General features: G+C 38.3%; 1 protein-coding gene across 2 annotated transcripts in view; it reads left to right on the top strand.

Moving 5' to 3' along the window:
- Positions 1 to 11512: 11512 nt before the first annotated feature.
- Positions 11513 to 13119, top strand: part of PDE7B (phosphodiesterase 7B) — a 171481-nt gene continuing 169874 nt past the window's right edge. Inside the window, exons 1-2 of one of the 2 annotated variants that reach the window (XM_032102112.1) lie at positions 11513 to 11632; positions 11826 to 11940. In XM_032102112.1, coding sequence (XP_031958003.1) covers positions 11920 to 11940 — 21 coding nt within the window. In that variant the 5' untranslated portion in view covers positions 11513 to 11632; positions 11826 to 11919. Of the gene's footprint in view, positions 11668 to 11825; positions 11941 to 13119 lie in introns of both variants that reach the window. The other variant, XM_032102111.1, reaches the window with a different exon arrangement.

The following is a 13119-nucleotide window of genomic DNA, read 5'->3' as shown; positions in this document are numbered from 1 at the left end:
TTTGGGCTTTTCATGTTTGGGCAGAAGATGCTTTCTCAGGAGATTTCTAGTGCTTCCACACCCAGTCACAGTGGAAAATCTTTCTCATAACTTTATAGTCCCAACAGACAATAAAAAAACCTGTCTGGTTTTGCCTCATGCTGTGAATAAAATGTAAGTCCCTGAGTCCAAACTTCCATTTCTTATATCAACCAAATCTTCATGTCTTCTCTAATGTCAGTGTTTCATCCAGTACCATTTCTACTCCTTAATACCAGTTCACATAATAATTGTAATTGCTTGTTGCCTCTATCTGTTCTTATAGGGCAATTACAAATGTGTGTAAGACAGCAGTGAAAACAGAAGATGCAGATAAAGACATTCTCATACAAAAGCATCTTGTGTTAAAGAATTGCTCCTTCATTTGATGTCCAGTGTTTTTAAAGAAAGTTTAGTTCTTAACAAATTCTCATTAAACCTGTGCTAACTTTGCAAGATGTTATCCCACTGTCCTCTGACCTTGAAATTCCAGGGATGGGATGGTGTAGATGACTGAAAGAAAGTCACAAAGTTCAGAGTCTCCTTGTGAAAGGAAACCTTCACAAAACAATGTTTCCAGAGGGTGACTAACCAAGGTAAAAAGGAATAGGTACTTTCATAAAATAGTGACCTTTCTTTGGAATACGATAAAGATCATTTGAACTTTATAATGGTAAATAATGACATTTTGTAGAAGAGTAAGAAATACATGGTTGTATGTGTTTGTGTGCCTGTGAGTATGCAGAGCTGCAATCAAAGAGGATTTTGTGTGAAGGCAGGGAAGTCTAAATTGGGATTTCAGAAATAAAAGTCACTGTTCGTGTTAAGAGATCAACCAGATTGATTAGAGCAACGTGTGTTTCACAGTCCTCATCAGACAACTGGTATCTCAGTTTGTGAGAGTGGTCTGCAATGCTGCTGCTGTTTTAACAAGGCGTTGGCTGTCAAATCTCTCCTGATCCTCAATGTGCAGCTGAGTTAATCTCTGAGCATCACTGAGCTCAATTTGTGTGTATCAGTGCAGGCCCATGTTTGCTTTTGTCCTTAATCTGGGTCATGTTTAGCCTGTTTATGTATCTCATGGGTGTGACATTTTGCCTTTAGGATTAGAAGCTAAACACATTGGAAAGATTCAGGACCAGGTAAATATGTTTCTCTCCTCACAGTGCTTGTTGTTGATAATAATATTTTCTCTCTTGTCTGCTCATTTTTGCTCTTTAGTGGTTTCCATTTATGTCATGTTTGCCCTTATTAGAAATTTGTTTGTTTCATGGTGCTTAATGATTTTAGTTATCACAGAAAAATATCCTAGATAGAGGGCAATTGCACTTCAGTGTGAGTGGCTGGGCTTCTTTGAGCATTACAGCTGCAATTCCTAGTATTTTGATTCTGTGTTACCTCTTTACTGCACAATGACCCGGAGTTTCAGGTATGAACCAAACTGTAGAAGCACATGATATGTAGCCATACCTGGCAACTGCACAGAACAGAAACTAATTTTAATAGTCTTTATTTAGCTATAATTTTAATATTTATTGAGTTTTAGAAGATGGATTAAATCCCCTAATTTGGCTTGACCTTAATTCCTAAAAGTTACTGCTGGATATTAGTTGTAAAAACATATTTCCATGTGTTTAGCAAACCTTGTGACTCTGAAAGTGACATTCAGACAGAAGGACCATAAAAGCTACATTTTATGTACCTTGGCATTGCAAGCATCTGGGAATGGGATTGCATATTTTAAGAGTGCAAAGCAGGGACACCAATTGCCTGGTTCACAGGCTGAATCTAGAGAGCTTACAGAGAGTCTTGCTCATAAAACAAAAGTGTGTGTGCAGGAGGAGGGTGGGTCAGATGCAGTAACAGGGATCATTAATTGAAGTCCTGCTTGATGCCATTAAAAAGTCAGCTTAAATTGCTCTAAAGGAGAAACATGGACTCCAAAATATAGGGGATCTTGGTAACTATGTCCTATCTTTAATGTAGTCAAGTGGCTGAATGCCGGAACAACTTTGTAATTACTGCTGTATCAATACAGGCCTCTGATGCAAGTAAACGGAAATATTCATATTGGCAGATCTGTGTGTAACTGTTGTAGTTGTTATTTTCCCCACCTGGGACCACATTTTTGTCCTCAAAAGTTTTTACTTAATGTATAATGAGTCCACCAAAAATATATATTTGTAATTTCTTACATTTAATGTCACTGGACTTTACTTTTCCGATGTCCTACAAGAATTACCAACTGATAACATTTCTACATTTAAAAAAATTGGAAAAGATGTTTCCTAGTATGTATAGCATTGTATAGGAAAGGAACCATCTTTTCAAATCATCATTTGCATTTGTTTACAAGTCTGGAATAGATGTATAAATAAGACAGCATAAAACATAATTAAAATCTAAGATTTAGGTAAGATAATCTACATTTTGCCTATAAATGACACATAGAAACAAGTAACCTAGGTTGACACTTTTTCAGTAACCTATGTTCTTATACAACCTGAGTTTTAAATCAACACAATATATTGATGGATGGTGTAGATGAAGTCAGACTGTCAGAGGAGATGCTTCTCCTGGAAGTCACTGTTCTCACAACAAGAGCAATTTAATTGTACATGAAGCAGCTCCAGAAAGCACATCAGTGCAGAGGAGGCATCCTCCAAGTGCTATGTAGGCTGAGGAACGTAGGGAATAATGACTTCCACCACCCAAGTTCATCTATTGCCTAGAAACCCAGTAGAAAGCCATGGTCTTGGTTAAGGTCTGTGAAGATGTGGATCAGAGATGTTTGGAATTCAAGAACTGAAAAAGAAGGAAGAAAGCAGCTGACAGAAAATCAATGTCATTGCCAAGGCAAGTTGTCTCAAAATGTTACTGTATTCTGTAATTTACAAAATTACAGATGCTTGGCACAACATCAAAGCAACCTGTATTTGTCCTTAATGAGTCTGCCTTCACAAGAGGAGCTGAGCATTTACATGCTTTGTGTCTTACTAAACTACTTAGCCCGTTCATCCAGATTCTGAATATACGTGAAAATGTGAAGATTAGCATCTCTACACTGTTAACACTGAATATATTCTCCCTAAGTATATCATTATAAAGTATAGCAGGTGTAATCCGTTGAAGCAAATGGTGAAATCCCATTGACTTCATTCAAAGATTTTATGCATTATGTATCTTCGATAAATTTCCACTGTTTTCCTGACTTACCTACCTTATCTAGTGTTCACATCTTTAGCATTTGAGTGAATCCATACTAGTTTCAATTTCCTCTTTGAAAAAGTCTCTAATTATGATTCATTTAAAAGCTCAAACTGCAGAGAAAACCACTGCAAATCATCACCATTCATTGAAAGCAACCAATCTATTGCTGCATAAATGTCATTGACCGTACACTGCTACATATGCTTTAACTTCTCAGACTGTTTTACATGTATGTGATGGTAATTAGGGATGCTTTTGAATGAGATGCTAAGGAAATAAAGTTTTGACTCCAACAGTGTCCTCCTTCTGTGGAAGTTATATTTTGGCTTGAATTTCAGACAACATAGCACGAAGAAGATTTCACTAAGAGGTAAAAAAAGATGCAAAAAATTAAGACTCAAACCTTTCAGTCTGGAAGAGATTAACTTTGAGGTCTGCTGAGAATTTGACTCTCGTTTGTAAGAGAACTTGTCCCTTTTGCTTGGCTTGGGGGTGTTTTTCTCTTCCATCTGATTATACTAGTTTTATCATTGACCAATTTCAAGTAATGAAATAAAATTATGAAATACTTGAAGACTTCAGGAAGTTAAGGCTGCTACTCAATCTGTGCAGTAATCATGCTGGGGAGTGCACCAGCCAAGGCACTGTACACTTACTCTTTAACTCTCTCTGATAAGTACATAAACTAGAAAAGTAATTTGTGCTCAGTTCTGTCTATTAAAGACTAAACTCTTCATGAAATAAGTGCAAGTTTGTGGACTACACAGAATGTTTGATGAGAGCTCATTTAATCCTTGCAGATTGTTTGGGAATCTCAAAACACAGGGGTGATGCCCGCTGTGGAATGAGGAGGTGAGGGGGAAGAAAAAAGGTGGACAGCTATAAAGCTGGGCAAAGCATCATTCATGTGCAAGTACTAGTTGCTGAGCAAACCCAAATTATTTTCATTTACTTGTCTCAATATACTTTTCATCCTCAAGACCTATACCTGCTGGATCACACTACCATGTTTCAATTCAATAGGATAAGAAAGTTAATCATTATTAGCTTCATGTGAAAACTAAAATTCTCTTTGTTAGATTAAATAATCCTTTATAGAAGATGTTGGCTTCGGCTTCATTTCAAGTAATGCCTATTTCACAGAAAATAAAATGGAAATAAGAAAAAAATCTTCAAATTCTAAAAATCTTAGTAAAATGCCTAATTAGTAAAATTAATTGAAAGTTGTAAAAATAGTTCTCCTTCACCTAAAATGTTATAGATATCAGAAAAAAAAACCTCAGAAAAATCAAGAATGAAGCTCTTAGTAGTTCATACATATTGAAATGAAAACCTAGGATTTGCTTGCCATATTCCTCAGTATATTTTAAGAAAGCATCTACCCATTTGTTTATCTGTCTAAAAGAGTGATGCAGTACAAATTTTTAAATATTAAAATGAGGCTTTGAATTGGAAACTACCATATGATTATTTTTTCCTATTTTTTCTTTTTTGTTGACCATAGAATATAAAATACTCAATTAAATAAACAAGGATTTTTTATCTTGCAGTACTTCTTTACTTTAACAGTTTTGCTGGTTGATACACTAACTTTTCTGGCACTGCTTGTAACCCTTTGATACAGAATTGCATCTGGTTTGTTTTTATATTGTTTCAAATTCCTCTGTGGCATGTAAAATCATTGCTTTTGGTTTACTTCTTCTTTTTCAACTGTTTTAAACACCAAGAGCCTCATAGAAATAATCTACTGGCTGAAAAGGAGATAAAAAAAGTTGCTTGCACAAATCAGAGCTGGATGAATTTGGAGAAATATCGGTAACTGTTATTAAAAGGATAAAGTTTTGGATTTGCTGATCTTGCTGCTCTTTATGGCTTCAAATTTTCTCTGAACATGTTTGGTTTTTAGGGGGAAATTGTACCACTCACCTATGAGCGATAGAGTGAAGACAAAAGTACTCAGCATTGGCCAAAATAAAAGCTTTTTCTCTTTCAGGTAAGGAAAAATACTTAAAATTTTCACCTTTCTGTTCTCAATTTTATGGGTTTGAAATCAAATGTCGAATATTATTGTATTGGGTCTGACAAAACAAAATGTTTTTGCATATGGTCTGATCACTAAAACAAACATGAGTCATTGACAGCAATGTTTTCTCACCCTTCTTTTTCAATGCCTGGGAAGTGTGTGTCAGCTTCTTTGTCCCATGTGGTGAAGTCCTTTGTGCCTGTATACAGCATTTGAGGTAGCTGTACGAACTACACCTTTGCTGGGATGGCTTATGCTGACTTTGGGGGCTTTTCCACTGCTCTGCGGCCTGACTCTATGCTGTTGTCCTCTTCAATAGTAATCCAACTGACACCCTTTGAAAGTAATTTAAATGCTGCAAAACAGAAACCAGGCTATGACTAGGCCCAAATATGTTAATAACATTCATGTATGCAGTTATTTTTTTTATTAATTCAAGGGTCACATCTGCTGAAAATCAAGGTCCACACAATATTCTAGATCACTGCCTCAAGGCAATGGGCATTTGGAGCTCTCTTCCTGATCTGTTCATCATCCTATATAATGCTTGTTGAGCTCATCCAATGCTGTTTACATGAACTATCTAGTCCATAGATGAGAAATTATTTGTATTCTCTTTTGATTTTAAAAAAATCCATTATTTTAGGGATATTTCCCATCACTTAAATCTATGAATAAGTGTATAGAAGTAAGTGGAGATGTTTTCTAAAAATCCACTCATATTACAATACTCCAAATGTTCTTAGGTTAAACCAAACCAAGTCAAAGTTCTGGAAGCTTTCTCCTTTTTTCTAGATTTTAATATACTGATAATATAAATTTTACAGAACAGTAATGTAATATGTTAATCTTTTATAGACCACAGAAGTAGCCTTCTATCTAATTACTTCCTCCCTAGCCTTGATAGAAAAAATATTGCCAGGGATACACAGATCGTTCATACCTAATTCACCTACTGTAACTTAGGGTCTTTCATGCCTACTGTGTGAATTTCCTTCTTTCTTCAGTACTTCACCTGCTTAAATCCTGAGTGTACCAGTGCATGGGCATCTATGTGCCTAGATTTTCTTTTCTTCCCTGTGAAATAGGAGGCTGTTCACACATCCACAGTGCTGACTGTCTGCCCAAATGCCCTTGGTCTTCTCCATTGCCAGAGAAATGTGTTAAAGTCCCACAAATGGCCTGGGAACCCAGTCAGAAAGCTGGGCTCAGATCACAGCTGTTGTCCACTACCACTTCCAGACTGAGATGGAGAATTGTTATGAGAGAGGGACCTTTCTCCTATACATGTATCCTTGACTTTGCACTGTCCAAGTAGAAAGAGAAAGCTCAAAGGAACAGAATGACATAAAGAAAGACTCTTTGTTTTTTAAACTCAGCAGTTCATGGGAAGAAGATTGGGAACTCTGAAAGGGCACAGGGGACAGTTAGAGGGAAATTATTTGCCAGAAACAGCTGAATTTCTAGCTCATATAGGAAAAGATGTCTGACAATAGGTAGGTAGCATCAAGGCTGGAAAGCCAGACAGAATATTGGATGTATAATTTTGAGAAAGCTGGAGAGCGTTCCCTTTTGGTAGACATCTTTCTTGGGAGCAGTGTAATCTTCTTATGACAGCACTGGGAAGCACAGAAGTCCAAACCATGTACCATCATGGCAGCTTTTAGGTCAAATAAATAAGGACTAAATCATGTCAGCAACCTGTGTCCTCCTTTGGGGGGACCACCTCACTCTGAACAACATCATGCGCTTACCTCCCTCCACACTTGTCTGAGTCACACGGCCCTGGGTCATTTCAGACAACCCTGAACAGGTATTAGCCCACAGCAGCTTCTTACAGTTCACACAGGCTCTCCGTAAACACACTAAAAACATCACACAGATCCCAGGAGAAGAAAAGAACTCTAAGGGAGTCTGTTCCACAAACCGTGCACCAAGGATGCTTCCAGCCAACTACTGTATCTACAACAAGACTAATCTGAAGGCATTGATTTGTAAATAAACAGGCACAGAACATTCACATCTAGGCATGATGAACAATTTCACATTATTCAGCCCGGAGAAATTCGCCTTTAGAAGTTTCCCAACAGCAATTGCAGTGTAACATGAACTCACCTCCAAGAGTAATGTATCTGTATTTATGGGGTGGGATAAGCATAAACTTCCTTGAAACTATACTTTGACTGTGGGTGCCAACCCTTTCCTTCCTTTCTTTTCATGAATCAGGCCACTGTCACTCTGCACTACTTGTCCACCTTTATTGCCCCCTGACAAAGAAAGCTGCAACAGATTTGACAAAGGACAACTTTCATCACAGAGTTTTCAATGTCCTCAGATTTACATGTTTATGCCCTAAGGAAAAGTAGAAATAATTTGGGGAATCACTGTAGCATCTACAACCTTGCACTTCAGAGCAATTTTGGGGGGAGTGGAGGAAGGTGGAAAGAGAGTCAGGCATGAACTCATTCCTCAGTGGTGGCAGCTTAAAAATGATGCCTCATTTTCCACTCCTTATTCCCAGCTCCCACTCAGATGTCACTGACAGCAATACGAAAACCAATATCTGGTCCAGTTCTGGAGCCCTTCCTAAAGATGGTCAGGGTAGAAATAAAGCAATTGGAAGAAAGTGGAAGGTATCTTAGGAAGGAGCCATCTTTTTGGCTGTCCATGCGCAGTGCATGCCATTCTATCATATGCAAACACAAATTTTACTGGCACTGAGATGAATTTAGTTTTATAAGTTTCAGGGATTATAACCGGCTATAAGGAGCGTGGTTTGGGTGAGGCCAGTTAAGCAGCCTCTCTAATATCCAACTTCCTTCCACTCCAAAGACCACAATGGAAGGATTGTAGATTTGTGAAGAGGAATGCCATTCCATGGTAAGAGAGAACATGTCTTGGTGTTCCACCTATATTGAAATAGGAGGGGAATAGCTAAAACCAAATATTAAAGCATCTCTAATGCTGAATTAGGACGGTAAAAGGAAGTCAAATAAGTTATTTCATCAAGCAGGATTGCTCAAAAAGGCAGGCTCCTATATTTGAGGGCTTCCCATATATACTCTAATGCTTATTCCAGAGAGAAGGAACCACGGTGTCTGAGTCCAGCTCAGCTCTTTTTTTCAAGAACTGCATGATTAAAATCTCCCATTATGGCCAAGTTCTGTGCTTTTGACAATCCTGCTAATTGCTAACAAAAAGAGTTATCTACTTTATCTGCCTGGATCTGCAGCAGATTCCCCAACAATGCCTATATTCTTGTCCTTTGTACTATTGCTCCAACTTTCAATGCATGTTTACTGCTGCATTCTGAACATCTCAGTGAGATACGAGGCATAATCTCCTTTACCTTTTTTCCTCTTGTTGTTTCCTCCTCTTGCTCCTGAACAAGCTGTGCTCTTTGGCATTAGTATTCCAGTCACATACTCACATGACTGTACCCTACCAAGTTTCTGTTATGTCAATTTAGTTGTAATTTTGATCTTGCTTTAAGTGTTCTCTCTCCATTATATTTATTTAGATACGGTTTACATCAGTGTAGGCTGAGCATCAGCTGTTTTGTTTTGTCTTTTTCTTCCTCCAATGACATTTTTTTAAAGAATCAGAGTTTTCATTTTTACAGTTTTTTTGTTTAGGCCAGTATGGGTCTCATTTATCTAGACATGCACATCACCAGCCTGACAGGATATTTTAGTGTCTGTCAAATCAGATAAGCAAATCTGTGCTGGATTTTTTTCTTTGCTAGGTGGAGACCATTTTTTCTCATCAGTCCTTCCCACTCCATCATGGAAATGCATGGTTATGCTGAGGTAACCAAGATCATTCCCATCCTTACCTGCATGTACTCATGCAGGCATTAAGATTCTTTGTCTAAGTAGAAACTGCAATCAGAAGTGCTTCCAAGACTCTCTATCCTTTCACCAAAGAAGCCTCTACATCACAAAACCCACAGTGACCACTCACTGTTGTAGGGCCACTTGGTTCCAGGAGGCTGAAGTAACCTTTAATTTACTTAGGAGAGAAACAAGACCTAAGACTTTGTGCAAAACTGGAATGTACTTGGACCCTAACTGATGAAATGCAGTGTAATGTTATGAGATTGATCCTAAAATGCAAAACGAAGAAAATAATCAGACTGATACAGAAATTTGAAAATCTACTCTTACATCTATACTCCACAGTAGGATCACTTATATCAAAACTGTTCATGAACGAGTTGACTAACAGTACTTTTAAAAATAGCCAGTAACAAGACACTGCAGACTATCATAGCCCATCTATTCCAGTACTTCACTCTTCTACCTTTACTTTTTCCGAAGTAAAACAACATTTCCTCTGCTGCAGTTTACTTGTTCTAACCAAAATTCATATGGAGAAAAATTTAATCCCTCCTTCTTTGCAAATTGTCTGGATTTATTCTAGTAAAATAAACAGAGCCAGAACACATCTCAAAACAGTGGACCTTGATTATCTACTATGTCATGTTTCTAGAACAGACCTTCACAGATTTTGGACACTGCCCTGATTGCTTTCTAAACACAGTCTGAGACTTATAACCAGCTCAGATGCAGCTATGTTGCCATAAACGGTGAAAAAGTTTAAAGGCCAGATAATGCCTCCAGGCCAAAGAATAAACTTTATCTAGTATTGTTAATTTTCTTTCAGAGAAATATATTCTTTATATAGTTAAGAATACTTATCAACTCTCCTTTCTTTGGACTAAACAATATCAATCTCAGTCTTTCTCCACAGACTCCAGATTACTCCCACTGAAATCCATTTAATTTTCAGCTGACATTCCCAAAACTGGTTCCTGAAGTGCAATTCCCAAAGTGCATTACTCAGCTGCCCCAATGCTGAGTGAAGATGAACACGATGATTTTCTGTGCACAACGAATAACATTTCTATTTGTGCATTTCAAATTGCTTCATACAGTTCTCTAAGTACAGTCAGTGAACTTCATGTGCTCTGACTGATTTTGTTAATCTCTAATTTATTAAGTACTTTTCGATGTGTTATTCCAGCATTTACATCCCCATAACCCTTAGCATTTGGTTGTGAACATGATTACATTAGCAGTGATGGCACAGGCAGATGTTTCAGTAAGCAAAAATTATTAAATATTTTGGGCTCTCTGGAGCTGCATTTTGGTAGAATCAGTCAGTGGTCATGGGGATGCATTTGTACGCGTTCGTGAAGCACGGTGAGATTTCTTCATTGGGAGCTTTCTTCCTACCCATTTTCAAAAGCACTTCTCTCTGTTTTAAAATTAAATTGTTAAGACTGTTAAGACTTTTTATAAATGAACTGTGCCTCATAGACTGAGCTCTTTGAAAGTATTCCCTAGAAGATCAAATTGATAAAATTAGAATGATGCAGATAACGAAACACTTACTGTTGTCAACTGACCTCCTATCAATTATCTTGTGCTGTTTTGGCCTTTGTTGCCCATGCTAATTGACCTTGATGAATGTTATTTGTTTCTTGAATCTTCAGTGGCATGGTTTCTTCATGGGCAATGGTGTGGTTATACTGAAAGCCAGGCTCTACCTTCCTCTTGCCTTTTGATGTGGACTTTGGTATGAAATAAAAGGCTGTGTGGTGGTCCTCAGCAGAATTCAAAGGCGAGCACAGCTGGGCTGTGGTCTGCTGGTGGAAGGAATGGTTGTTTGTCCAGATCAGACCTCAAGGGTGACTGCATCTGTGACTTGGATGGGGTAATGAAAGAAGTTTGCTAATCTGCAGTGTGGCTCCTGCTGACTGATAAAAGGATGTGTACAGTAGTCTCAGTCTTATCTCTTTAGCCAGGTTTACACTGGTGTGACATTGCTGAATTTAGACAAGCAGTTCCTGATTTACTGTTGGGCAAGGGCAGAATCAGATCTGATTTTGCACCACAACCCATAGAGATAACCCAGCTCTCCCTGGAAAACATCTTGTGTATATTTAAGAATACTTAAATATACGTAAGCATATTTATAGCCTTTCACCACGTTGTGAGTATATTTTGGATCTTTCTGGTACCTCTGGATATAAAATCTTTCTGAGCTGAATCCAGGACAGATAAATCATGACTCCGGTTTTTTTTTTTTTTGCATAGGGTAGCCTGCCTAAATCACTGCCACATTCCTCCCATAGTAGTCGTTTAAAATTAATAGCACATGCAGAGGAAAAACTAAACCCTTTGACGTCACTCCCGAAATGAGGAAACATAAACAGAAAGGCTTCTCCCCGGCGCTGGCAGCACGGCTGGGATTGGTCTGCGCTCCGCGCCCGTGGCACTGACAGCACCTCCCAGCCCGCCCGGCCTGCGCTGGCTGACACCGGCAGCCACACTGCAGCAGCCTCCGCGCTACCCCAGCCCTCACCCCGGCACCCAAGTGCGCTCTCTTCCCGAGCCTTTTTGCTTCTTAAGGTGGTTTTATTGGCTGGGTTGGGGGACTTGGGGAGGTTTTATTTCTTTTTCTTTTTTCTTTTTCTTTTTTTTTTTTTCTTTAAATTTTTATTTTTTTAAAATTATTATTATTTTTATTTGCTGTCGTTACTTATTTCTATTCCCAATCCTGGATGCAGTTACTGGATTCTGCAGTACAAGTCTTCATGAACAAGCTGCACTGCTTAGAGATTTCACGGCATTCAAAGGTCACAGAACTGCCACTATGGTTAAATGTCTTGTTTAATGGTTGAGGTATGTACAGCAAATCTAAAAGAGGCAGCATGATTATTTTTTCAAGGGAAACTAAAATTGTGAGGGGGAGAGGGAGATAATACTATTATTTAGTGGAAAAGATTTTTACTGGTGATTGTTACTACAGCAACTGGTTTTTGAATTTCCTCCCCTTTTCTCTTAATTCGAACTAGATGAAAATTTTGACTTATGTTGATTTAACCATTTGATGGTTACAGAAAATTGCAGAATGAATCTCTTGTGGTAGTCCTTTCTGACCCCACTGGGGAAAGTGTGATTGATTTTTCTGTATGTTTTCTTATTGCTCTGTGGCAGGACAGGAGACCTGGGACTTGGCTGGCTTAGATGAAGGGACAAGAAAACAGAAACTTGTTCCTATCCTGAGGGGGCTGTGAGTTTGTCTGAGAGTTAGAGCAGAGGGAGGAAGAGTTGGAAATAAACAGGTCAAGCAGAAAAGGATATCGGCCTCATTTTTAGGAGTACATGTACTGCTTCTTCTTTTTACCAAATGCTTAGATTGCTGTACTTGGTTTGGGTTCAGAAGTTCAAGATTAAGAAGCAGCTTGAGCTTTGACTAAGAAACAGATCCTCACTGGGAGGGGGGAGAGCTGGTCGTCTTATATTAACACCAGTTTCCACGCAGCTTTTGCTACTTAACAGAGAAAAGTGGAAATTTGCTCAGGAGTTGGAGTGATGTAGCCTGGCATCTGTTTGATGGCGTATAGCTTCAATTCATATATGAGCCAGTGATCTGCCTTGAATGAGTGTTGCAGCACTACAGTGGGCAGTGTGTGCTGCAGTAAATGAAAGCAACTGCTACCATAAAACTAACATTGTTTTCAAGAGTGTGATTCTAAATTATAAGGGGAAGAGCCACTTGTCAGAGCTTGTGTGCGTGTATGACTGGTCTTAAAAATAACTCCAGCCAACACAGGAGATTTCTGTTGTTAATTGGATTAAGATACAGGTATGTTCAATGACCAGCAGTCTTCATATTTTTCCTATTTGTGGAATGAGACTTTTTATAGCTCTGTTTGAAACATTGCTGTAGATATACATCCTCTGCAATTTTAAAATATTTCAGTGTAACTTTAAAAATTATACCTGAAAAAACCTATTTCTCTAACAAGGAAAAGAACATGAGCACACCTAGCTCCTACAGTGCATCCCATAGAGTTA

This window comes from Corvus moneduloides, chromosome 3, assembly GCF_009650955.1.
Source record: "Corvus moneduloides isolate bCorMon1 chromosome 3, bCorMon1.pri, whole genome shotgun sequence".
NCBI classification, from domain to species: domain Eukaryota; kingdom Metazoa; phylum Chordata; class Aves; order Passeriformes; family Corvidae; genus Corvus; species Corvus moneduloides.
Note: the sequence above shows the minus strand (reverse complement) of the source record. Positions and strands in the feature narration are given on the sequence as shown.